Below are 25,002 nucleotides of genomic sequence, written 5' to 3'. Positions count from 1 at the left end.
TCGGCCGCACAGGTAGAGACGGTAGAGAAAGGCGACGCCGCCGAGGACGGGTGTCGTTGTTTTCCTCTACTGCGTGACGTCACTGTCCCGGCGCCGACTCTGGAGACGTATTGCATGATGTCCCCCTCCTGAAATGAGGTGATCCTGACCATCAGTCCCGCAGTCATTCTGCACCCTCACGCTCCTCCCACGGCCACGCCCACAGACCCAAGGGTCCGCTTCAACCTGCCCCCCCCCTCAGGGTGAGCAGCTGCCGTGGGTGCGGTTCTTCCTAGTCTTCATCCAGGCCTTGTCAGGAGGACTGCATGAGGCCAGTCAGACGTTTGCCCGTCAGAGACTTGCCCTGGTGGGAGGCAGAAAGAGCGAGGGGGGGGGGGGGGGGGGGGGCAGCTGTCAAAAAAGCATCAGGTTAAAAGCCTCTATGGATTTAAAAAGAGAGGGGTGGGAGGACCAGAGAAATTCATTTGTATTGTACAGAATGAATTGATCTTGTAGTTTTAGTAAAAGTAAAAGCAAAGAAAAACAGAATTCTTGACTTCAAACTAAGGATGAAGAGTAAAGAATTCCCGGTTCTCTCTGGTCCTGGTTAGGATTTAGCGAATGAGAGGAGGAGACACTCACCACACTGCGGGTGAACTTCTCCAGGGAGGTGCGTCGGCCCTGCTCCGTCTCGGGCTGGAGAGACGGAAGAAAAGCATAAAAGAAAAGAGAAGAGAGGAGGAATTTTGACGCATCAGGCTTCAAGATTGAGGAGTCGACGGACGCGTTTGAACGTCACATCCTAAAACGGACGCTGGCGGAGCGTCAAATCCGTTTAGTCAAAGCAGGAAATCCGGGCATTCTGCGACCTCATGGACGCTTCGGGAAGACGGATCCTTACTTTCTTCCTCGCTATCAGCAGGTCCTGGTACACGTTGGAGCGCAGGAAGCGCGCGTAGCTGTCGCTCTTCATCAGCTTGTAGATGTGATCCTGGATGGACAGAGTGGGGGGAGAGGGGATGTGACACATCGACGATGAACTCTGCGCCGCCTCCTCTGCGCGTTTGCTCACCTGTGCGTCCTCGTAGCTGTACCGCCCCGGGTCCTTCAGGTTCTGGCCCGTTCGCTCGTAGCTGTGGGAGTCCAGGTTGATGGAGCTGGGCGCCCCCTCCGCCAGGAACTCGGCCCAGATGCCCTGCGCCCGCTGTGCCACGTCCTGCTGGCGCATCCTCTTCAGGTCCTGCACCGCCAACCAAAACCTGCAACGCATGGTTGGATTCATCGGTGCCGCGAGAACCCGGATGAAGGACCGGCACCGGCTGCTTCAGAACAGAATCCGGATTCAGGAGGAGTGAGCGACCGTAAAATCAAAACGTTTTCCCGACATTCGTTCAGCAGGTTTAGAGAGAAACACCCTCGGGGATTGCTCCTCCTCCTCCTCCTCCTCCCTCCATCCATCTATATCTCAGCCGCTGTCACCCTCTCCTTCAGCCGTGCTCTTCCAAAAGGTCCCTCGTAAAGGCAAAAGCAATTACAGGTCCGGAAGACAGGAACAAGAGGGGGGGTGGGGGGGGGGGGGACCGGCGGGATAGCCGGGAGGGAGATGATAAGAGTGTTTCTTATCTCCCACCGTTGCTAAGAGGCACCAACAGGCTCCTCGCTATCCTGGTTTTCCCAAACGGATCTTTCTCTTCCAACTGGTCTCCCTCTGTTATTTACTGCTATTAGCTTAGCATTAGCATTCAGACTAGGAGCATGAGTTTACGAGCGCAAACCCCAAATGCACTAAAAGCAAGTCTTTAAATCGACACATCAATGCGTCCTAAAGTTGAAGAAACATTTCTTCCATTTACGCTCTGTGATCGTTCTTCTCTGGAGCACTTTACAACAGGAAGAACGGGAGGAAAAAGCTTTCCGGAACCCGAGACGTGAAACTCACCGCAGGTTTTCCGAGCTGAACTCCGACTCGAGGAACTTGAGAAAGAGCTCCTGTCCCGCCGGATCCTTCAAGGCCTCCTCCAGGGAGAAGCCCCACTTCTTTACCCGCTGCTGACTGGGCTCCTTGCTGGGAAAGATGGGAGGGAGAAAGAGAGAGGACGTCATGGAGACGGAAGCTGAGCTGCGCACTGTGACGACTGGCTTCATCTTCATCTTCATCGGGAACCTATTTTCTCCTCTCCCGCACTTTCTCGGCTCCATCAGGCACAATGATTGTAACATCAGCACTAATTAATTCCGACGTGATTCCATCAGGCCAGGAGAGCAGAGCTCCGTCTTCAGAGCTCCATAGAGGCAACGTGCAAGAACGAACGCGTCCCTGAGAGGTACTTCCCCTTATTGCCTTCATACATTAGATCGGATCGTAAATGTGGATCAATAATTGAACTCATAAACGACATTTAGAACACTGTGACGGCGACTGGATGGAAGAATAAGACGGGGAGCGCTTGATTTGATTAGGATTGATTGCGATGCCTGAGAAGGCGTGGCGGGCGTCTCGTTGTTTAGCAGTAAACGACTTTCAGCGAGACCAAACTGATGTTTCAGTCTCAGGACGAACATTCTTTTATAAAAGCAGCCGGCAACATCTGGAGCAGGAGATCAGTGACGGTGACGCAATTCCAGATTAAATCCGGTAAACAAATCAATCCTGTTGGTCTTGTACCTGGCCTCCAGGTCCCAGAGGGAGGGGTCGTCGCTGGCCCAGGGGTTGGCCGGTTCTGGTGCCGTCACAAACGGGTCGTACTCCGTGTACTGCTCGGTGTAGCTCATCAGACTGACACACACACACATGCACAACACAGGGATGGAGTCATAGTTAACTAACCGAAGGATGGCGTCCCTTGTTTTAATTAGAATTGTAACTTTTCCAGATGTAAATGATGGAAACGAATGCTGATGCTGTTTGACAGGATACAGAAGAATCCGGATTTTCCCATTTACTTATAACGGAGGCTTTTTTCAAAAAAAATCATATCTTGTAAAATATGCATTCAATTCAATCACTGAAAATCTCAGTCATAAAGGAGTAAAAGCGGTCGGCCTGACCCTGGACGGCCAGGAAGAGTTCCCAGTACCTTTCAGCGACTTTGGACATCCTCATGCAGTGACGCTCCAGCTGGGAGCTCAGGAATAAGATCTAAAAGGAGGATGAGACGCCACTCAGCGCTTTAGGTAAGAGTGCAATCAACGAGCAGCAAGAAGGATAAAACCTTCACCTCCTTCTCCACATCCTCTTTGGTGCCTTTCCTGCAGAGGTGCGGGGGGGTACGTATGGGACTCTGGCACTGCGACCCCTCCTCGGCCACGCCGTACACCGACTGGGTCGTTTCGAAAGCGGTGAGAGCAGAATGGAAATCGACAGGGAAGGGATGTAAGAGCGCATTTGAGATTTTCCTGCAGCGTGGCTAATGCGTGAAATCAGCTGTCGAGAAGGCGGCGTGTTGAAAAATGAGGGGGGGGTACAATTTAAATTTCATCAAGAATAATTGCCTGCATGAACAAAAAAAAAAGGAGCAATCTCGATACGATCGGCTCCACTGAGAACTTTTCTTTCCTCGTCAAAGACCTGAAGTCCTAAAAACCTCCACCGAGTTAGCATCAGGCGCTCAGGAGCCGCACCTTCTTTACTCTGTGAGGGTTCTTGATGCGTCTGCATTTCCTGATGTCCATCTCCGTTGTGTTGACGCACCCGGGCTGGAGAAAGACGAGCAGGAAGTAGAACATGTTTAACGCAATTCCGCTGCAGAGAGAGAGAGAGAGTCGGTGCGAGGAAGACGAGGCTCACCACGGGCCTGTGGACGTCCCAGAAGGCTCTCTCCTGGCTGTCCAGGATTTTCCTCTCGGTTTTATCCTTCTTCCTGTCGATCCTGCAGACGAGATCAGTCGGCGTGAGAAACAACACCGCGCAGCTTTCCTGGCAGTCGAGCGAGGAGGGAAAGAGAGAGAGAGGCCCTGGAGATGAAGTCTCCACGTCTGTCAGGTTTCAAACACAGCGGCGCTCCTGAGGTCAAACATGGGCGGGGCGACGTTCATCCGTCAGTGTAAAATTAGCATATATGTAAATGAATACCTGCCTGGCTTGATCTGGTCTCCCTGACGATGACAGTTTCTTCGCAGGTGTGCTGAGCCAGGTGACGTGAAACCTCAAATTAGCGCGTCTCTGACTGGACCTCTAGACACCAATCAGCTATCACCGACAGGGGAAGTGACTAACACCGATTATCTCATTACCATGACAACCACCAGCGAGACGGATAAATAAAGCAGCTGGAGCTCATTTCATCCTCCAAGTTGATGAGCAAAAAAAAATGTTCACGACTTCAAGGTCTGGAAGTTGGACACGAACTTCCCAGATCTCAATCCAATCAAAACACTCGGCAATGTTTCATATGTTTCCACGGCAACCGAGCACACTCACCTGACCTGGGCCTCGGCCTGCATGTAGATAAACTCCCACTTCCTGGCGAAGGCTCTCTGCAGCCTGGCTAGGTTCTCCTGCAGGAGGGGCGACGGCGACAGGAACGTCACGCTCAAACATCTCCGAGGATGGAAACGAGATTAAAACCGCATCGAACCGGAACTTAAGCGATTTGACAAACGTTTGTCCTCTGAGCTGGGGCTCAGACCTGAGAGCTAACCTTTAGAGAGTTTACGTTTTCGTGCCTCAGGTTTTGACAGGCGGATCAATACCGAGAAGCGAAGGCTTGGAGGAAGCGGGCCCAGCACTCACCGCCTCGTAATCTGCCAGCTCCAGCCGGGTCTTGTTCTGCATGGTCCTCTTGCACAGGTAGATCGCTGCGTGAAAGGATCACACGTGGTCAGCGTGGTCCCCTACGTATGCACGCCACTCAAAGGTCGAGGCGGATCAGGAAGCGGATCCTGACCCGGACCCCCCCTTTTTATTACAGGATGTCTTATGACAGATGAACTTTTTGTTTGGGTCTGAGTTTCCTCCTTTTAAACACCTCATGCCGGTGATGGTTTATTCCGTGGAGCGTCTCTTACCGTAGTCCGTGTTCTCGGGCTCCCAGCAGTGGGACGGCCAGAAATACGGCGCCTGGCGGGGAAATGGGGGAAGAGGGGAGATTTTACACGCCGTGAATTGCTTTGTTGTGAGTTTTTCTTTGTCTCGCACTTCATTTTCCTGGAAAATGAAATTCTCATGAAAGGTTATTATCTTAAGCTCTTCTGTTACGGTAAACAGCTTCTCCTCCTCCTCCTTCTCCTCCTTCTCTTCTCTTGAAGGAGGAGGTCCGAGGTCGGAGCTCGATAATGCGGCCCGCTGTCTGGTTTAATTAAAGCCGCTCCTCCACCTCAGGAACCCACAAAGAGATTGTTCGCATCGCACCACGTGGCTTCTCCCCATTGAGGGAAGGGAAAACATTGTTTCCCATTTTTAATCAGGACGTTTTGGATAAAACGCTTGGCTATAAATTAATCTGTGACTTTAATGTCATTGTCTTATCTCGGCGAAGGAGGAGTGAAATGTCAGAACGCCCTGCTCTCCTTTTCAACCCTCGACTGATTTGAGCTCAGACTCAACCGCACTTTGTTGCCCATCAGGCTTTCTGGTTGCCTGCCTGGCCCAAATGCTCAATCAGGTAGATCTCATCTCTCTCGTGATGCGTAACGGCGGTCATACAGTAACAACATTTAAAAATCAATGCGTCAGCCTCGTCTGGAACTAATATTCAGCTCACTAACAGGAGAGCTGCTCGACGAAATAGCTCTGACTCGTCTTTGCTTTCACCTGATTCTCCAGCTCACCTGGAAGCGGTAGAACGTGCCGTCGTCTTTGAGGGAGAGGACGTGGTCCGAGATGGGGAAGAAGTATCCCTGAGCGGCGATGAGACTCCCGATGTGCATGGCCTCGGCTGCGGAAGGAGCAGAACCGCCGGCTTTTACAAACTCAGGTGGATCGGGGTCACTAGAGACTAGACATTAAGGGTCACCTAAAACATGACCCTCATTTACCATATTATTAGACAATGCTTTCCTATGAATAACATGAATAAATGTGCTGTTGTTGCACGCTCACGCTGCAGCCGGGTTTGCTTTCAGTCAGTAAAGCTACAACGTTCTGCAGGAATTCTGTCATCGCCCCCTCGAAACCTACCCGGATCCTCAATGGACAGGTTCTTCATCAGCCACTGAACGATATCGGCTCCTGTCAGGTGAGACAGAGACAGACAAATGACTGCTGTGAGAGATAACGGCCCGATGAAACGCTGGCTGCGGGGCATAAATTCCAAAACGAGACAAGAGTTTTTAATTCATCATGAAGAAATAGCCAAAGTAAAGTATTTGGTTGTATTCCAGAGGAGATCGGATCTTTAGATTCCCTCCGCGTCTCCGGGGCCGCGTCCAATCTGTCCTCATTCTCTGCTCTGCCGCCCCTCAGCTGCAAACAGCTGAGCTCCGTCCGCTGCAGGAGGAAACGTGTTTATTGCACGCATGGCGTGATGCCGTGAAGCGATCTCGACTGTCAGTGAATGAAACCCTGAAGCCTATTTCTCCATGTTCTAATGCCGTTATTCCACCAGGTGTAACCAAGGTCACCTGGTGATTCTCATCAGCTCTGCCGAGGCTGTCGGAGGATTTATTGCCCCGAGGGGACCTTGTAAGGAAGGGCAGACTCATTAATTCATCACCTGTTTGAACGGAAAGCGTGCAGCAACTGATGACTGCAATGCCTCTGCAGTGAACTTTCAATAAGAGCCATCAGGAGACAAAACGTCCTCCCCAGTCCAGGCCCAGTGTTTGCACACAAAGATCAGGAAACACTCACACGGATCCTTCGAAAGGCAGAAACGTTCCTACCTGTAACAACGCTGGGGATTTTGGTCATGAAACTTTTGACAGTTCTGATGGGAACGCCTTCCGTCTCGTTCTGGATGTCCGTGACGATGTCTTCGATCTGCAGAGGAAGGACGACGGGGAGGACAGAAGGAAAGACAGGGACAGGAAGAAAAAGGACAAGAAGGGCACAAGTTCAACTAAAGTGAATATCTGGATAAGCTGTAGCCTGCCGGTTTCTGCCTCGCCGTATTTCTTTGCAGCCCAAACGTTTTCTAAGAAACTTGTTCTTCTATGGTCGATAATCTTTTAGGAATGGAGATGCAGATTCTGCTCACTTCATCTTATGAAGTCCAGCCGAGGCTTTCAGAGAGGCCGCCTGTGAAATGTGATAAAGCTAATGCTTATAGGACTAGAAAACACAACCAGGAACCAAAGCCGGCACTGGAATGCAGTCCATGCAGGCGGGGAGCAATAATCAGAGCACGACTGGCTGCCGTTTTTGATTGTAATATCGACACCCGTCTGCAGATGCACCTTTTCGTTCGCTTCAGCGAGTGGGAAGTTAGAAGTTGGTCGCTTTGGAGACAGCTAACGCAAACATACCACACGACTCAGCGGCTATATATAGACCCAGATCCTGCACCGCGATAAGAGAGGCTCCTAGAAGAGGCTGCAAAAGACAGCAGCACGACTGTGACCATGCACAACTCCTACCTCTGGAAAAGACCGACATTTACATGCATGTAGCGTGTGGAACTGGTCATGCTAAACGTATATGTTTTCTCATTATTATGTGGAAACCAGCAGGATAAATCCAAGGAGCAACAACACTCAAAGACAAAATAGAGTATTTCATACATCCCGTACCACACATAAAAATATGGCTCCGTCACTGGAACCGACTTCATCCAAGTAGGCGTGCAGCTTTTATAGGTCTACTTTCTTCACCGTCTACATTTTGATATAATATAGTGCAAAAGAAATGGTGCAAACTTGCACAGAAATCTTCCGTAGATGCAAACTCTGCCCTTCTTTTGAACAAATGTACCGTAGAAATCTTAAGTCAAGGGATCATCCTTAGGGAGGAGGAGATCGGACGTTTGCTGCTCCCTCGGGTCGGCGGAGGTGTTCCGGTCTCATCCAACAACCAGGAGATGGCAGAATATACCAAAACATGGGGGGGGGGGGGGATTTGTTCCCAGCAGCCCCTGGGGTTGCGGCGGTCCCGGTGAAACGCACACGTGTTTTCATGTTTCTGCTCTGAGTGCAGCGTCAGTGTGCAGATTTCATCAGCCTTATTGCGAGCCGCTCTGTTTTAACCCCCGCGGGGCAGTTGGGCCGCCTGATTGCAGCGCTGCCTACAGGGCAGGTGGGCTGTTGGGTGGCGAGGAACGCGCCGTTGATTGTGGTTTAATGACTCTCTTTAGGACCGGTCGGATGAGAAGCCTTTATTTGATGCTTCACATCAACGGCTCTTCAGTTGAAGCGGCCGAGTAGTTCATGAAGCTACTTGAAAACATCATCCTGTCACTTCTTAACAAATGTAAAAAAAAAAAAAAAAAAAAAGAAAGCAGGCCATGGTGAGTCATCAACCCATGGGGAGAAGCCACAATAAGCCTCGACTTGACATGTACAAACACATGCAGGGGGGGGGGGGGCTTTGAAAAAGTATTAAATAAGCTCTTTCAAATGCCTGACCCTGAAAACGGCTGCAGTTAGCGTCGCCCGGCACAAAGAGAGATCAGTGGGAGAGGAGGCCGCCGCCCAGAATATATAATGAAGCATGCATGCGTCCTGCTGAGGGGACAACATGTCCGCCATGGCCATGAGTGGCGAGGGTGGCTGTGCAGAGACACCTCGGTAAAGTATTTCACTGGAATATAAAGACCGTTAACTCGTGTGAAGCGTAGCGCTCTAGAGCTTTCCCGCCACGCCGGTTGAACACGCTGCTGGATCGATAGCCGGCTGGCTGAAGACCAGGAAACGCACCGCTGCTGAAGTTAATCAGGCATGTTGGACGTTCCAGCGGACTGCAAGGGACTATTAAAGACATCAGGTCATTTAGATGTGAACGCGTCGCTGCTGGGATCTATTTTAATCAAGACTCAGGTCTGTCGTAAACACGACGACAAGATGTCACGTTATTGATAAATCTCTACTGTTATCAACTGGGTAAATGAGTTTTAATGTTAAAATGTCATATTTATTCCTGACCTCATTCTGGATCAGAGTATAGTTCATATCGGATCCCTTTAGGACTGTGATTGGTGAGTGAATTGAATGCAGATTTTACAAGATGTAAAAAAAAAAATTTAAGCCTTCGTTATAAGTAAATGGGAAAATCCAGATTTTTACGTATCCAGACGGGAATCCGGATCGCCCTCAAAATTGAATAGGATCTAAGTTTTTTGTAATCCTACAAACAGACAAACAAACGGCGTCAAAATCAGAACCTCCTTTTTGGAGGTAAAAAGATGAATTAAATGCACATCCATGAACAGATTTATTTAGAAATCTGTGTTCCACCAGACGGGTCCCGAGAGACCGCCGGCTGCGTCAACCCCTTCAGGCTATCTACATACGACTTCACCCGGCACCACCCTGATTGCAACGGGCGTCTTTACGCTTTAAGTGGTGCTCCGTAAAGACGAGAAACACTCAGACAGAAAGTCAAGCGCAAGTAACAGCCGGAGGAGGCGGGGGCTCGTGTGAAAGGACGTGCAAATAGCCAAATGTAAGGCAAGTATGCGCTTAAATTATGCAGAGTTTTGTCACATCGCTGAATGTGTTGGGATGTAAAAGCAACGGTATGGACAGGGAGAAGGCCAGCAGGGACGCGCTGGAGGAAAAGTCGCTTTACTCGTATTATAATGACTAATGATGGCAAAACCGAGATGCTGAAGAAAAAGGGAGAACCGGCTCCTTCCTTCCAAAACGTGGTGAAAGTCGTGAAACTTAAACTATTTCTGCAAATTCAGCTGGAAGCTCAAGCGCCAATCTATACGAAGTCTATTGGCGTGGCGTGCGATTTGCCACCGCGACGGGCGAGGCTGGATCCTCGACAGGAAGGATTGGGTTCGGGAACACTTCCTGCAATCGATGATGAGTTCATCGGTTGCATCGTGTTCTCGGTTACATAAGGAACTACGATCTGCCAAACTTTTGTGGAAGCGTGAAAAACAATAAGGTTTTAAATCCTGGCCAGAACAGTTACGGAACACGAAGACCGCTGCAATGAGAGGACCTGAGGATTCAGCCGCAGGATCGCCATGCCAACCTGGCTAAAGGTCAGATTAGATTCGCCAAAACGTATTAAACGTGGAGACTCTGCTGAAAACGTGTGCGCGTGAAGACGCAGTGTGTCTCGCGTCATAATTAGGCGCAACAGAAGAATTACCCTTCATGAGTAAAGCGACTGCGGAGAGGCTGCAGGTATTCGTCTGAAGGTCAGGTGCGATGAGCCTCGCCGGTTTCGGCCCGGCGCGTCAGACGGGTCGCTCACGTGACTGTTAATGAAAAGTGTAACGACGACAGGATGGCGCCGCGGCCCGGCAGCCGGTACCGAACCCGATGAATGTACGTCAAAGTCTGCTGTCACCCACATGGACCGTCACCTACATCAATAAAACACTAAACTGTTAGCTTCATGCTCCAAATCCAAGCTGGTTCTGGTTGCTTAGCGCCCATAGAACCAGTAGCGTCTCCCACCTGCTGGTGATGACACAGAATGCAGGTTGAAGTCACTTCTGCATCGACCCGCCATCATCCATTCATTCTTCGCTTCCTGTTTCCTGGATTTCTATCTAATTTTGACTCCTACTACGACCAGTTTCGGATTGTTTACAAGTGAAAATGAAGACAAGAAAGAGGAAAAGTCATTTTAACTGATAATCCTCTGACAAATGAACGCGTTTCGCTTAAATCAGATTCAGTGTGAACTACTGATGGAGCAATCCTCTTAACTTCTTCTGGTCCACTTCGGTATTTTAACGGTATGTAAGGAGGATAAGTAAATGTCCTTTCTTTGCGTTTTCACCTGCATGTGCTAAAAATAACTCCAGACAGGTACTGGTGTGGAGGGCTACTTCAAGAGGGTTTGGGGCTAAGTGTGGCGCTGATTGTCCTCCTGAAGGTCGAGGGTCAATCACCCACTGGAGCGTGATCACAGATGATGCTTCTTCTGAAAACAGTAATCACCTGGTGCGATCTTCATCAGTAAAAATTCATCAGTCGTCCGGTCAAAGAGGCGCCGATGGATTCTGGAGGCAGATGCGTTGGCGGTCAAAGATCTCACACAAACTTTGTGATTGAGTTTCCCGTCTGGCAGATGATGGACTGACCCCCCCACCCCCACCCCACCCCGGGCAGCAGGATGTGAACGGAGGACAAACGCTCCCTGGGCCGATAATCAATCCAGGAAATGTTTTCACCACTCCCAGGGTGGAGACGACTCCCAGCCGGGGGGGGGGTCATCATCTCGGAGGGGAGCATCCAATCACAAGACCTTATATGATTTCTTTGTGTGACGCTCAGCCATTTATCATTATTCCCAAAGCCATCATTCCAGGCCAGCGCTCCCAGCGTCACCCTGACTGAGGAAAATAAAACAGGCAGGTGGAATTAAAAAAAACTTTAATCACTTATTTGAATAAAGGCAAAAACAAAGCAGAAGGAATTTCCTCTCATAAATGAGATTGGGCCCATTTCAACGTCTTTTTGTTGTTGTTGTTGTTGTTCAAAAAATCCATTAGTTGATAATTTACCGCTCTCCTGCTCCACTGGCAGATTGAACGGGGACGGATACGTCTCCGGAGCGCCACTCATTAAAATCCTTTCAGCGTGCGGCACTGACAGGACTCTTCACAGACATTTACTGGGATCTCATTAAAGCCTCGAGCAGCGTCACCTGCTACGACGGACCGTCTCTCATTCCGGACCGGAACTCGGAAGACTAAATAATAACGATGGGGTTTGTCTTTACAACTCCGCTTCCGCAGTTTGGAGCAAAGAAACGAGACAGAAGTGGTAGAATATTAAAAGACGCACATGGAAACGCATGAATTCATCTGATTGTTAAAAGTTGAGAAAGTTGGATAGCAAAATGTCGGACCTGGTGGGATCTGTGAAGTCGGATTTTGCTTTAACTCTCCACTCTGACGATCGCCAGCCTCATCTTTCACTTCCTGACTCGGTGGATCTTAAAGATAAAGTTAAAGTGGAAAAAGATCAAGTACTCGGCCTGCCTTTTGGTCTCCTGCGACGCCGGGATGGAGTTGCCGTCGCGGATGGCATGTCTGTAATAGGAAGAGGAGCTGATAAAGGCCACACCGATCGCACACGATGAGTTGGAGCGAGCGGGCTCATTGATACGAGGAAGAAACCGGTAATTGTGGGTTCCCCAGAAGATGTACCGACAAAGCAAGTCTTCTACACGATCCTCAGAGGCCCAATTAGAGCAGAGTCTGAAGACTACTTCACACTCCGCCTCAATAAAGACATTCCACCTTCTTTCCCTTGAAATCCAAGAAAACCTCAGCAGGAAAAATGGCCGGCGGGTGATTCTTATATTTGCTATTAAAAGATGATGAATACCCTGGATTCATCATCCTAATGGCCTGAACCATTCAGACTCAGCACCGGGAAGAAAAGGCACTTTAAAGGGCCATTTAATCTCAGAGAGGTAGTTTCCTTATCTTAATATGAAGCGTAGATTTTTTCAATCCAGTTCTTCCACGGTGGGATTTTGGTTTCGTGCTTTGTTACGATGCTAGTTTTGCACGTTAGCGTCATAACAAAGTCACAATGCAATGACATTAGGTCATAAGGTGTCGGTGAAAAACAAATAAAAGTGAGCAGAAGAGTGCTCGATGAAATCATTGAGGGGATCCCCGTAGCCAGTGGGGTTTTATCCTCTGGGGACCATGAACGTGTCCGAATCTGTCCAATAGATTTTGAGACATTTCAGGTCTGCATTTGATTTTTTTTTTAATTTGCAGATTACATGCTAATGAAAAACGGAGTGAATTTACACCGTCATTGGTTTGTTTAACGTCCCTTTCTGCTCGTGAGCGACGCCGCGGGCGCTCGCCCACGCTGCAGGAGCATCAGAGTCATGTGCTGGCGGTATATCCACGCTGCAGATCGTGTTGTGCCCTTGCAGCTTCTTGATATTCAAGAAGTCTCACGTATTGCTTCACTGCCGCAGGACAAAAGTCTGAGCGCACAAACAGCGGAGCGTTCTGCTCCACCGTGCTGCAAAATGTAAGATGGATTTCCGGCGCTTATTTATTGTGCGGCGGCCTTACATTTCGACAGAGCCTCGCTTTCGTTTGACACATTTTACAGCTTTTCATTTGGAGGAAATGTTTCTGTGCAAAGCGACAAAAAAAGGTAGCGTCGCTTTTTAAAACAAAGCAGAATAGAATAGCTTTATCTAGCGAGGATGAAGAAAGGAGGCAGCAGATGAACCGAGACCAACTATTAATTGATGTTGGTATTGGAGCTGCGGCGGCAGCAGTGGAGAGCGCCCATCTTTCAGCCTCGCTCTGAGGAACACCATCGATTCCCGCATATATATATATATTGCACCACGCTGCTTATGAGTGATCAAATGTAGCAGCCGGCGTGCTTTATGATGAAGTCTGGAGGTGTTCAGGGTTAATTAGACCCCCGTGAGCCCCACAGATGAAACAGCTCTTTTATAAATAGTGGCCCTGTCGTGACTGGTTCTCTCTCACACACACACACACACACACACACACACACACAAATACACACCGTAAATATACACCGTAAATATACACATGCTCACAGCCCAGTGTCACAAACCGGCCTCCAGGGTCTGTGCAATCTGTCCAGCATTCCAGCACCATCAATCTCAGACCCTGGATGAGAGGAACAATCAGCCAAGAGAAGAGCGACGGTCGCCGCGAGAGGCTCCGAGCATCAACAGACCCGAGGGGAAGAAGCGTTGCAGGTAGCACGCCACGATGGACGACGCAGCCCGAGGGCAACGTGTCTACTAAAGGATGCGACGGGAGGAAAGATCGGATTAGCAGAAGCTGTAATAGAACAATATGTTTCATTATGTTAGTCGTAGAATAGCTATTAGTTCTTTTTTGTCCACCCAGTAGGTTCGGCTAAAGCTTCCCGCCCAACAAAACAGAAAACCTAACATTACAGGAAAGTTTAGATTTGGACTTTAGCTTTTGGAGCCGCATTATAACCACAAACAGACGATACTATTCTGAGGTAAACTCACAGCTTCGGTTCGGAGTCTTTAAATCACCTTATTTGACTCGACTCAGCATCAGTTCTTATTCTCAGTTGTGCGATAGGTTTTAACAAAAGTTTATGTCGCATGTAACATGTATGTAACATCCAGCTCTACATACCAAATCATTTGTTTGTTTGATTTGAAATACATCTAAAACTTCAACAAGAACAACATTTGTCACTCACGTCTGGATAGATTCGCATTTTTCCCACGCACAGCAGGCTCGAACCGAGTTTTCCGGAATAACGTTCCCAACCCTGGGCGTTCCGCGGCTGACTGAGCGTGACGGCGGACAGAATTTCACTTGTCAAAAATCTGAACCTGCAAATTGCAGCTGGCAGTTTGCTGAATAAAATAAAATAAAATAAAAGGAAGCTCGGTAAAGCGGCGAGACTCCGTCTCCATCGCCGCAGTCAGCCGCTAAATTACAATAAAAGATTTCAAAGGGAGAGAGGAAGCAAGTCGTGCACACTCATGCATGACTGGACGGGCACTCATGAGTGTGCATGAGTGTGCATGTTAATGACGAGCATGAATTTATTTTCATGCTCGTGCTCGTGCTCGTGCTCGTGCTAGTGCGCGGGGGGGGGGGGGGTCCCAGCAAACCTGGAATTTGACCCCAGATTTGCTAGCACGTATACGAATGACACGCCTCGTCTTCCTCAATCATCATCAATGGCGTTCCCGGGTTGGTGTGGGCTATTTAAGGAGCAGCAACTTACCATCATGATGCAGGGAGATTCCACACGACCTTTACACTCCTGGTGAGCAGCCCAACTGATCGGCATCCAGGAGTAAAGAGGAGGTGGGATGGTGCAGGTTTAATAACTTTAAATACCGGTAATACCGAGACAATCGCTGTAACTGAAATATAATCCTCTTCCGAGTATCGATGCCAGTGTCAGGAGGACCGTCTAGAGTCGACCAATCAATATAGGCCTCCAAGTCACGGGGGGGGGGGGGGGGGCTTTAGCATTTAGAGGCAAGGGGAAATATTAAGAGAGATGCCAGCATCTGGGGGGGGGGTGAATCCTCGGCAGCAAGTTCGTGTTAGAATCTTTTACAGCAACAGCAAACATGTAAATAAACGATGGACGATATTCTACCTCAATGCAACAGAGATTTGTCTTCCAAAAACCCCTGCAGGACTAAATCTCACATCGCCTCCCACACAGCTGCAGCGCCAGAGAGGTCAGGGCGCCGACGAAGCCTTTCTCTGGAAGCAGCGACTAATCTATGCGAGGCCAGAGGCACAGTTTATGCAAAGTTAGCCGGGAGTGAAGGTGTGAGAAGGTAAGTATCACCATCCTGCCATTGCTGGGGGGGGGGGGGGGGGGGTTGCAGCGGCCCCCCTCTCAGATGCACTTCAGGCACACGTTGGGAAAAAGGTTGAAAGATTTGCCGCCTTAGAAAGCCCCCCCGTTTCCATCCATTTAAGCCCCCCCCCCCCTTCATTCCTCTTTTCATTTGGCAGGCTGTAAATCAAAGAGCGCGTTTAGCGGTGACTCAGTAACGTGTGCGCCGCCGCCGCCGCCGCCGGAGACGCGCTGCAGCATAACCACGTAGGAGTAAGAGCTCCAATCACTCCAGCAGCTCTCTGCAGCTCTTTGTGACTCACGAGGCGAGCAGAAGCTCCACCAGAAGCAACGCAAGCAAATTACTGGATGATGTCAAAGATTATAAAAAGGGGCTTTCTGTCACGTTTTTCACCTACAGTTGGTCGGTTTGGTCGGATTCTTCCCTAGCAACCGTGCTAAACAACGCACCTGGATATTGTCGACGCCTCCTTTGTTGCTGGGAGTGTGAACTGAGGAGCAGAGAATGCTGCTTAACCCAAATCAGCCCATTAAATGAGGTGAATCATGTCTAAACGACAAGGCAGTGATTTACTATACCGACCCCCCCCCCCCAATGCTCACCATCACCTAGCCTAAATGGCAACGTTTATCAAATCAGCCCTCCCATCTTCTGCAGATCAGAATGCCTCATCTCCTGCCTCCAATTTATCTACCTGCCCCCCCCCCCCTGTGCTTTGCGGTCGACTCCCCAAGGCATGTTTCCCTCCATCTCGAACAAGGAGCTCGTCTATAAAACTGCCTTTCACCGAGCCAGAGGAATGAGCGTGGCTTTGAAATTATGTGTTTGTGTGTGTGTGTGTGGGGGGGGGGGGGGGGGCGTGGTTCCCAAATCGTACCAGCAGCAAAGAAACAGACCTTTCTTATTACGATGTCGGGCCAATTTCTCCCAGCAGTGACCCGTGGGGCTCGGATCAGGATGGGAAGCCACACGTCTGGTGGTTGAGAGGAAGTGACAGTCTCATTACAGCAGAACATTCACGTAGTCTTTAAAAGGAAATGACACGCCCGTTTAGCATCGGCGCCGCGGGAAAAGGCCTCCGGTTAAACGCCGACATCGACAACCACGTGCATCCCGCGACCTTTTCCCACATGCGAGGTGCGCCGCGCTATAATCGGATTACTTCGTTGGTCGAGAGCACGTGTCGATGGATGGAGTCGCCCGTATTTTTCCCCCCCGCCATCTTCTTCCTCGCTGTCGAAGTCCGTTTTCCAGGAATCCCGTCATCATGCATCGCGAGGCTTTAAGGAGAGACACGCAGGAATACACTTACAAAGAACTGTAGGCGAGGAGGGAAGATGATGACGAAGGACGGAATAAGGACGGCCCTGCTTACGATGAATGAGGCGGTGGGAGCCGTGCATACGATACAGGTTGTTTGCAGTTGCTTTTTAACAGTGAGCCTTTAAATTAAGTAGAATAAGGTGTCCCACAGGGCTGAACCCCCCCCCCCCCCCCCCCATGACTAGATAATATAAATAATATCCAGACTTGGCTCTCATATTCCAGAACACGTCAGTACAAACGCATACTGACACATCTAAAAATAACTCGTTACACCTGACAATGCTGCAAAATACATTACGACCGTAACCCTGGTTACTGAATACGTGCCGATTGTGGTTTATACATCATTCCTGTTGAATACGTGGGCTTTGTGACGCTCGTCCGCGACTCGTCGTCTTAGGTGGGTGTAGAACTGAACGAAACACAACGCAGGTGTAATATAGAAAATATCTTCATGGTAGAAGCTATAATGTTGATGCATAATGGATATTAATAAATGATTTCTAATAATCTTGTGGGGTTCTGCATTAGATTAGGTTATAAAGTATTTATTACATTTATAAACCCCAATGAACGTTTTAATCCCTACTACTTCAAACACTGAGCTCTCTTTATTTGGTTTAGTTATTATTTGTAACCCGATTCTCTTACTCTGCTAACCCCCCTTCTCGAGTTTATAAATTTTACATTTCATGGAAGTGAACCTTCTCCGAGAACCTCAAGCCCATAAATTATTCACTATTTAACATTCGGACTTTGTGTTCCAGGATCAGGCTGAAGAGAAAGAAGCACGACCTGCTAAACTCACCAACAAACGCATCTCGCCTCAAACGTACGTTCTTTACCGAGGCAACATCCTCACCCTGCTAGGACGTTAGGAAGAGAGGCGGAAGAAGGCTGGAAGCGGTCGGGGGGGGGGGGGGGGGGGGGGGGTCTAATTTCCAGGACTTTCTTCACAAAAGTCAGAAATCAAAGCTCATTTTTTGAACTGCGGCGGCGGGATTTCTGAGATTTACAACAGGATTCATCCTTTCATTTGTCACATGACTGGACCACGTCTACACATCGACACAATCCAGCGTCTCATCCACGCTTCCTGCTTCCAGACGAGGTCGGCTCGCGTCTCCTCTCGGGTCCTCCGGCAGCCAGTCTTCATTCTGAAAGTCTCTATCGGCGCTCTCGCTGCCTTCTCCGCCACACACCCTTCACTAATGCTGATGGATATTGATCGCTTTCAATGAGCTTTGTCTTCCAGTCCAACCATCTGTATACTCGCACCACCCCTTATGAAATATTAACGCCGACATGCACAGGCCTATTGCGTGGGTCGATGCCTCTCAGTGAGCGAGGCGCTCAAAAACTTTGGAGAATATATGGACCCATGGATGGATTCAGACCTGAAGAAAACCCCTTTTCAGGCATTGCTATGCTACATGAAGGAGGAGGAAGAACAAAGCCTGTTTTCAGCTTCATACAGGCTTCCTATGATTTACAAATCTCCAAACAGGAACCTCCACAAAAGAAGGAAAGCAGGAGCAACGCGTCGCCGGCGGGGGGGGGGAAAGACGCAGAGATTAGGGAGATGCCTTCAGCCCAAAGAAGCAAATTAGCACATTCACAACAAAGAAATGTCAGTTTGCCTGAAGGTTCACAAGGAAAGAAAACGCAGAAAGGATCGCACAAGGGGCGAATTAGGGAAGTTGCAGCCTCCTCTCTGCGTGAATGATTTGTAGGGTAAATAGAAAGAGAGCGGCGGCGCTGTGAGGAGAAAACGAAGAGGCAGGAGATCGAAATGGAAAAAGAGAGACAAACCCGCAAACGGGAAACAAATTAGGTTTGTAAAATAAAAACACCTTGAAAGACGGCGCGTGGATAATCAGCCGCAAAGTCAACGCGAGGACATCCCGAGGTGTTAAATAAATGAATAAAGCGCCGCTGACTCACTCCGGCAGTCACGATTCAGACTGAAGCGCAAAGCTGACAGAGATAGTAGTGAACCGACAGCCGGAGAGAGAGCAGGAGTGATGTTGCAGGACTTTAAAATGAGGATGAGCCGCGGTAAAGATAATGAAGCAAGCTGATGCAAGTGATACGAACACGCAGATAGTCCCAAATTAAAAGTTACAAAGTGAAAACCTGCCAATGGTGTCAGGCCCGGCTGATGAAGACGAACCGTTTGGATGAAATAACAAATGTGGGCGTCGGCCATCTTTCCCCAAACCCGTCCAACTTCTCAGGGCCGAGAGTCGTTTCAACTCTGGTATCTCCATCCCCCCCCCCCCCCTGTTCTGTTCCCTGCTGAGCTGAGACGCAATCTGGCCCAGTTTCTTTCATTGAAGCGTTCTGTTCTGCCAGCCGCGCGCTTTGACAAAAATGGTGCGATAAGACGTGAGAGAGGAGAGGAGAGGAGAGTCGGAGCACTTTCTGTCAGTTTCAACATTCCCGGATCACCGGGTCAGCACCGTAACCCGGATCCAGATCAGACTGATGCGTGCTGGATCTCGTGGAAGGGGGCGAGGCGTGCTACCCGTGTGGAAGAAAAGGAATAAGAAATCCTCCCCATCACACAGACCCTCCCCCTGCCGTTACCGACGGCGCTGCAGGCTGATCGGGATTGATCGCTCGTTACCCTCCACTTCTGAATCGCTTCGCCGTCGGCTCCGAGCGCGTATTTGCTGATTTATAGCCAAACTAATGCAGACGATATTTTTATCTATTCGCGTATGACGAAAACTCGGGCCGTTTGGCTTCTATGAAACGACCGGCGCAATGATTTATGAACGTAAACAACGGCCTCTGAAGATAACGGCTAACAACGAACGCCGACCCCGCGGGGGGGGGCTCATCGCTCCTCCCGGTGGATCCATCGTTCTCCATTGACCGTTATCCTGGTCACATTTAACTTTGATGAATTCGGCTTCACTCTAAAACTAGACGGCGCTTAAAAGACACAGAGTGTACTGAAGAAAGGAAACGGCGTGCAGCTGAAGATTGATTGGACCAGGCAGGGAAAGAGACAAAGCAGAATGAGAGGAGACACTAATGGAAGAGAGACGTGTGGCCCCGGCTTCCGTATCAACCCTCCGTTAAGTGTGGATACCCCGTCTGTTCTCGGTCTGGCCATCTGAGCTCTATAATGGACCCGGGGCTACTTGAGGGCGCGTGCCCAACAAAAGTTCACATTCATTAGTCAGAACCCGCCGCTTGGCACCGCTCCTCTGGCTCGGTATGGAACAAAGACTCCATCACTTCACCCAAGACCAAACACGGGCCCGGATCCATGCGGCCGTGCTGGACCCATCTGCAGCAGGCGCTAAACGTAGCCTCGCCCTGCCGAGCGCTAACACGAACCAACCTCTGGGCAAGAGCAGCGAAAGATCAATTGAGAGCTTAAAGCGTGTTTTTGGCATCAATGGCGAATATTTATAATACTACTTTCAGAGAACTGTGATTCCTGCACCGCCGATGTTCTCAGGTTTGAAGATGTGAAATATTCCGGTATTTCCGTAGGTCAGAGCCGTCCTGGAGGACGATCAGTGAGGCGGGCGTCGAATGGACTTCTGCTGCATCGTTATTGATCCATTTGATCGGCTGCTTCCAACAAAACAGGTGCTCCAGCATTGGGCTGCGGCACAATAATGTCCACAGGTGTGCTTATTCACCGCTGAGCCTGACCTTTTACCCAGATATGAAGAGCTTTCATACACTCCAGGGTGTGTGTGTGTGTGTGTGTGGCCTTTTGATAGGCTGTCTTTTGTTATGTATGCCAAAATGTGACAAGAGGAAAGTGCGTCCTCTGGGGGGAAGAAAATGGCTGCATCATTATTTTCCCAACAAAACAAAATGTTAATCCATATTACCCCGTGAATATCTGTGAGATTAATTAGGGATTAAACCGTTTGCTCTAGGGACAAGGCCACTGTGTGCACAACAAAGAGTTGTAGCGCTGCACAGCCCGGATAAATACTGCTTATTATTTGCGGCGAGTCGCCGTCTGCATCAGAACCATCTCTCATCGTGTTTGTGATGCGATCTCTGTTCCTCTCACGCACCAGCGGATCCATGAATGCCGTTGTTGTGGCTTGATGAGCTAAACCTGCGGTGGCCTGGTCCCGTCCAGAGATCAGAATTTTCTAGATGACTTAATTCCTTTTAAGTCAGAATTCTCAATGCCACGAAAAACCGTCCTTTCTGTATTTATTACTATTAACCTGCCAGGAGTTCAATCTGAGGGATAAACAGATGAATGCCTGACTCGATCCAGTCTTCCTTTTGTTTTTGCATATCTCCAGTGCTAAAAGTGAGCGCCGTCATCATCAGAGCTCTCAAAGTAAACGACCCGAGACGAGAGACGACCGTCAGCTGTTCACCATCTGTCCATGAACGCCTCTCAATGCCGTCCTGTGCTGCGTTCACTGCCGAGGCCTCCGTTTGTGTTTGAAGCACCTGGATAAGGCCTCCAGGATGGGCGTCCAGTCGGTCCCGATTCAGGACGTCGACCGAGGGAATGATCCGCTAGACTCCAGTGATAATCTGCATCAACATCTGGATCAAAGCTGGGGAGAAACGGGAAGCAACACGAGCTGCCGTCTCATATGAACGATGGATCAAAAGTCAGTATTTAATGTCTTTCTGCTCGCCGCTCTCGCTAACAGAACCGGATACCTGCTCGGTGCCGAGCAGCAAACAAGCTAATTTAGTGAATTTAGACTTCCTCAGGTCTGCATCGAACAGTCCAAACGCTGCTAATGCTGCAAATTAAATGCTAATGTGAAATCAGTTTGCTGACAGCCTAAAAAACGCTGCTGAAAAACATTTAAAAAAGAAGGGCAGTCGTCCCGCCTTCATGAGATTTGTGTTATACGTATATGCCGCACAAATGACCCCCCCCCCATCACCTTGATTTGATTAGCCTCCTGCTCGCTAGCTGCTCTGTTGTGATGAGCTCTCTGTGGATCTCTGCAGGCATCTGTGCTGTTGATTAGATACGCTGAGAAGCTCCCCACACATGTAGGGACCGGCGTGCACGCACAAAAACGCCACCAGATCGCTACATGCATTTTACACCTCAGCTTTTAAGATGAATCTTAAAGTTATTACGTCATATCAGGGCGGGGCACCGGTAATAAAGTGAAAATGGGGATATCTGTTTGGCACGGAGACGTTTCTACGAGATCCAATTTTCAATCTTAATCCACAGAATCTCTCGGAAGGAAGCCGTAGAGGCGTTCCAGGAGTTGTGATTCCTGTTCCTGCTCACCGATGTCTGATAAATATTCACCGCGTCACAGTGAGCAGGCAGTTTCACGGTTCGTAAAATCTCAGAGGCATAAAAGAGCGAATTTCACGTCTATGATAAACAATACAGCTAATTACGCAATCTTTAAATGCCAGCATTAAATCACTTTTTATTTCTTATTGCTGCACAGACTGATTAAAAAAAATCTGCATGATAAACAAACAAATACTACGCATAAGAAAAATGCTTTTCTTATTTACTGCCACTTTATTTAAGTGGCAGTAAATAATAGTAGAGTAGAAGGTACTCTAATGGTGAGAGGAAGAGAGCTGGTACCAGAAATGATTCCTAACCCCCCCGCACGCACGCACGCATGCACACACACACACACACACACACACACACACCAGATGCTTGTTGACAGCTTTAAATTCAAACTGGTGAAAAGGTGAGTCAACAGCCTTCACTTCTGTCAACAGCACTGAATGTCCTCACTTTAAAATCAATGTGTGTGTGTGTGTGTGTGTGTGTGTGTGTGTTAGATGCTAACGACTAGAAAAGAACTCAAACAGCACAGACCTCCTCCGAGCAGCTCATTCCCCTCCTAACTGGATCGACACCGTCCACATTGTGATCTGGATCATCATCAAAAGGTTCTAAAGGGTTCTTGATATCTTTATACACCAACCATGAAAAGTAAAAGTGAATCAGAGCTGATGTGTATTTTGAACCCATTTTTAAATCCATAAATGGAGTTTTAATGTTAAATTTTTATATTTTTTCTGACCTCATTCTGGATCAGATCCAGAAGACATTTTTCTGACTGTTATTCTTGGTGAATTTAATGCATATTTTACAAGATCTTCAGATATTTCTTCATCCAGCAGTTTTCCCAAAACAGAACCTCGTTGGCGGAGCTAATAAAACCTACTGCTGTGTAGATATAGATTTCATTCTCCTCTCAGATAGAGAATTCAAGTTGTGGAATCATATAAAAGACAAAATAAAAGAGGGCATATTGAATGCAGGATAGAGTAATAGAACAGAAAGAGACAAGCTGTCATGGAGGGTCTCTAAAGACAAAGGGCTCTCTGCAGGTCAGAGGCATCAGAATCAGCCTCCATTTAATCCTCGGGGGGGGGGGGGGGCAACCCAACCTGACCCCTCATCAGTAAGGAGTCAGGGCTCTGAACCCAGAATTGGAAAAGACCGGCGTTCATTTGAAGTGGAGGCCCACGCCGCGCCTCCCCAAAGCTTTACAAACGAGGAGCGTGATTTGCATTTCCCGCCTCCCTCCATGATTGATGCCTCCTCCTGGAGGACTAATGAGGACGCGGGATGCCGCATGCATATTGTATATCAAAGCAACGTGTTGCGTAAAGGCGAATGTTGTGACTCAGGTTACGCCCAAGCGTTTTGTTTTTTAGAACATGCGACACCAAATCATTCCACTGAACCGGGAGTCATCCTAACTGCACGGCTGATTTCATCTGCAGCTTTTTGTGGCGGTTTTAGGCGTGTAATAATGGAACTCCATTCGTCTGACATTTTACGCAGTGATTCAACCGCGTTCGTTCTCATTTGCATGTGCGGCCTCCATCCTGCGGGACGCAGCCCTTTTCTCTCACGCCTCCCGGCAGCTTGATTGCATTACGAATTTGCAGCGATCCACATTTGCTTCTCATTTCTTTAAGGTTCCGTCGGTCTGCGAAACACAACTCCAACTTACTAATCGAGCCGAGTCGCGTTTCGGCGACGCCGAAGCTGAAACGGATCTCTGCCGCCTAATAAAACCTCTGTTGAGACGTCTTTACATCAAATCCCTCCCTACATTTCTAAAACTTTTTTGGGATTATCTTCCCAAAAACAAACATCAAACAACCCACGGCGCGTTCTCTGAGGAACGGCTTCTTTCTTAAAGACTGCGACGTTGATTCCTTGATGCTAAAATGCTACATGAACCAAAGCGATGCTGCATTTAAGACAAGTTCTACAACAGCCTGCGTTTCGTGTGCCGTTTATCAATATACTTCCAATTTTAAATACTGATACAGATGAATAATTAATGCTGTCCATTTTAAGAAAAGGTTAAAACACCCTTCAGATGCTATTTAAGCTGTCGGTAAATATATATCAGGGACTCTGAGTCGCGCGTAGACCTTTATTGTGAAGTTGTCACCGCTTTAAAAGGATCACCTTAAAGGATAAATAAGTTGGGAAAGAAGCCGATGACACCGTTAAAGACGGCGGTGGAACCCAAATACACCGGAAGAGGCAGCGATTTCACTTCCATCCGGCGCCGCTGCGGCGTGAACCCGACCCGGAGTCTCCATTTTTCCACTTTCTGAGGAGCGGCGAATGAAAAATTCACTTTGACTTCATCAGCGCGATGGAAAATGTGGCTCGTATGTTGTGAACGTTGGCTACTTCCTCCTCGTTATTCTTCCCCGACTCGCTAACGCGTCTAATTGGACCTGAACAAACTCGGTTCTGACACCACCGTAGCCTCGCCGCTTCACCCCGGCACCATCTGTATTTTTTGCGGTAATGTTGGTAGCAAGTAAATTTGCATCCTCATTATCCGCTGGCCTGATGCCTCCACATGCTGACAGGGCGCCATCCTCTTTTACTTCATCTCTCTATAGAGCCAGGCCCGAAACACCCGACTCACCCCTGATGTTTGTTTGTAGCTTTAGATAATGACACTCGTTCGCTCTGACCTTTCTGTAGACAATCATGTTGGGGGAGTCGTCATCCGTGTCCACGCTGCTCATGGACCTCATGGACAGCAGAGGCCGCACCGGGGGCCTCGGAACGTTCTCCTTCGGTTCTTCCGACCCTTCGTCGGTGTCCGTCGTCTCGCCGGAGCTCGGCTGCTGCTCCTCCTCCTCCTCCTCTTCCCTCTGCTCCTGCTGCTGAGGCGCCTCAGCCATTGCTCCAGTCCCGCTCTATCAGTCTTCTCCTACGTCCAGTTCTCCTCTCCGGTCTTTGTCCTCCTATTTTATTTTTATATATGTAAGCGCTTTCTCTCCAGTGTCTAGAACCTGTGGGAGAAAGGGAGAGC

The 25,002-nt window shown here is 48.9% G+C and overlaps 1 protein-coding gene across 1 annotated transcript; it reads right to left on the bottom strand.

The window, feature by feature from the left end:
• Nucleotides 1-292: 292 nt before the first annotated feature.
• On the bottom strand, nt 293-24,871 carry LOC137909026 (regulator of G-protein signaling 6-like). The gene is made up of 17 exons (XM_068753434.1): nt 24,659-24,871; nt 6,802-6,898; nt 6,098-6,148; nt 5,749-5,855; nt 4,987-5,038; nt 4,712-4,776; nt 4,400-4,476; nt 3,767-3,848; nt 3,601-3,675; nt 3,198-3,299; nt 3,057-3,118; nt 2,645-2,755; nt 1,919-2,044; nt 1,052-1,238; nt 881-970; nt 622-675; nt 293-343 (listed from the first exon to the last, which is right to left on the bottom strand). Exons 1-17 carry the CDS (start codon nt 24,869-24,871, stop codon nt 293-295), a joined length of 1,602 nt encoding a protein of 533 aa, XP_068609535.1.
• Between the last annotated feature and the right edge of the window lie 131 nt (nt 24,872-25,002).

The sequence above is a fragment of the Brachionichthys hirsutus genome, chromosome 20 (genome assembly GCF_040956055.1).
Source record: "Brachionichthys hirsutus isolate HB-005 chromosome 20, CSIRO-AGI_Bhir_v1, whole genome shotgun sequence".
Taxonomy (NCBI): domain Eukaryota; kingdom Metazoa; phylum Chordata; class Actinopteri; order Lophiiformes; family Brachionichthyidae; genus Brachionichthys; species Brachionichthys hirsutus.
This window is presented reverse-complemented; position numbering and strand designations above follow the sequence as displayed.

Bases quoted from the DNA above. Each gene is read 5' to 3' on its own strand.
- LOC137909026 (XM_068753434.1), bottom strand. From the start codon at position 24,871: ATGGCTGAGGCGCCTCAGCAGCAGGAGCAGAGGGAAGAGGAGGAGGAG. The intron at 3,119-3,197 runs GTGAAGGTTTTA...TCCTCCTTTTAG, and splicing joins AAGAGGATGTGGAGAAGGAG to ATCTTATTCCTGAGCTCCCA. The intron at 344-621 runs GTGAGTGTCTCC...GCCTCCCACCAG, and splicing joins AGAAGTTCACCCGCAGTGTG to GGCAAGTCTCTGACGGGCAA.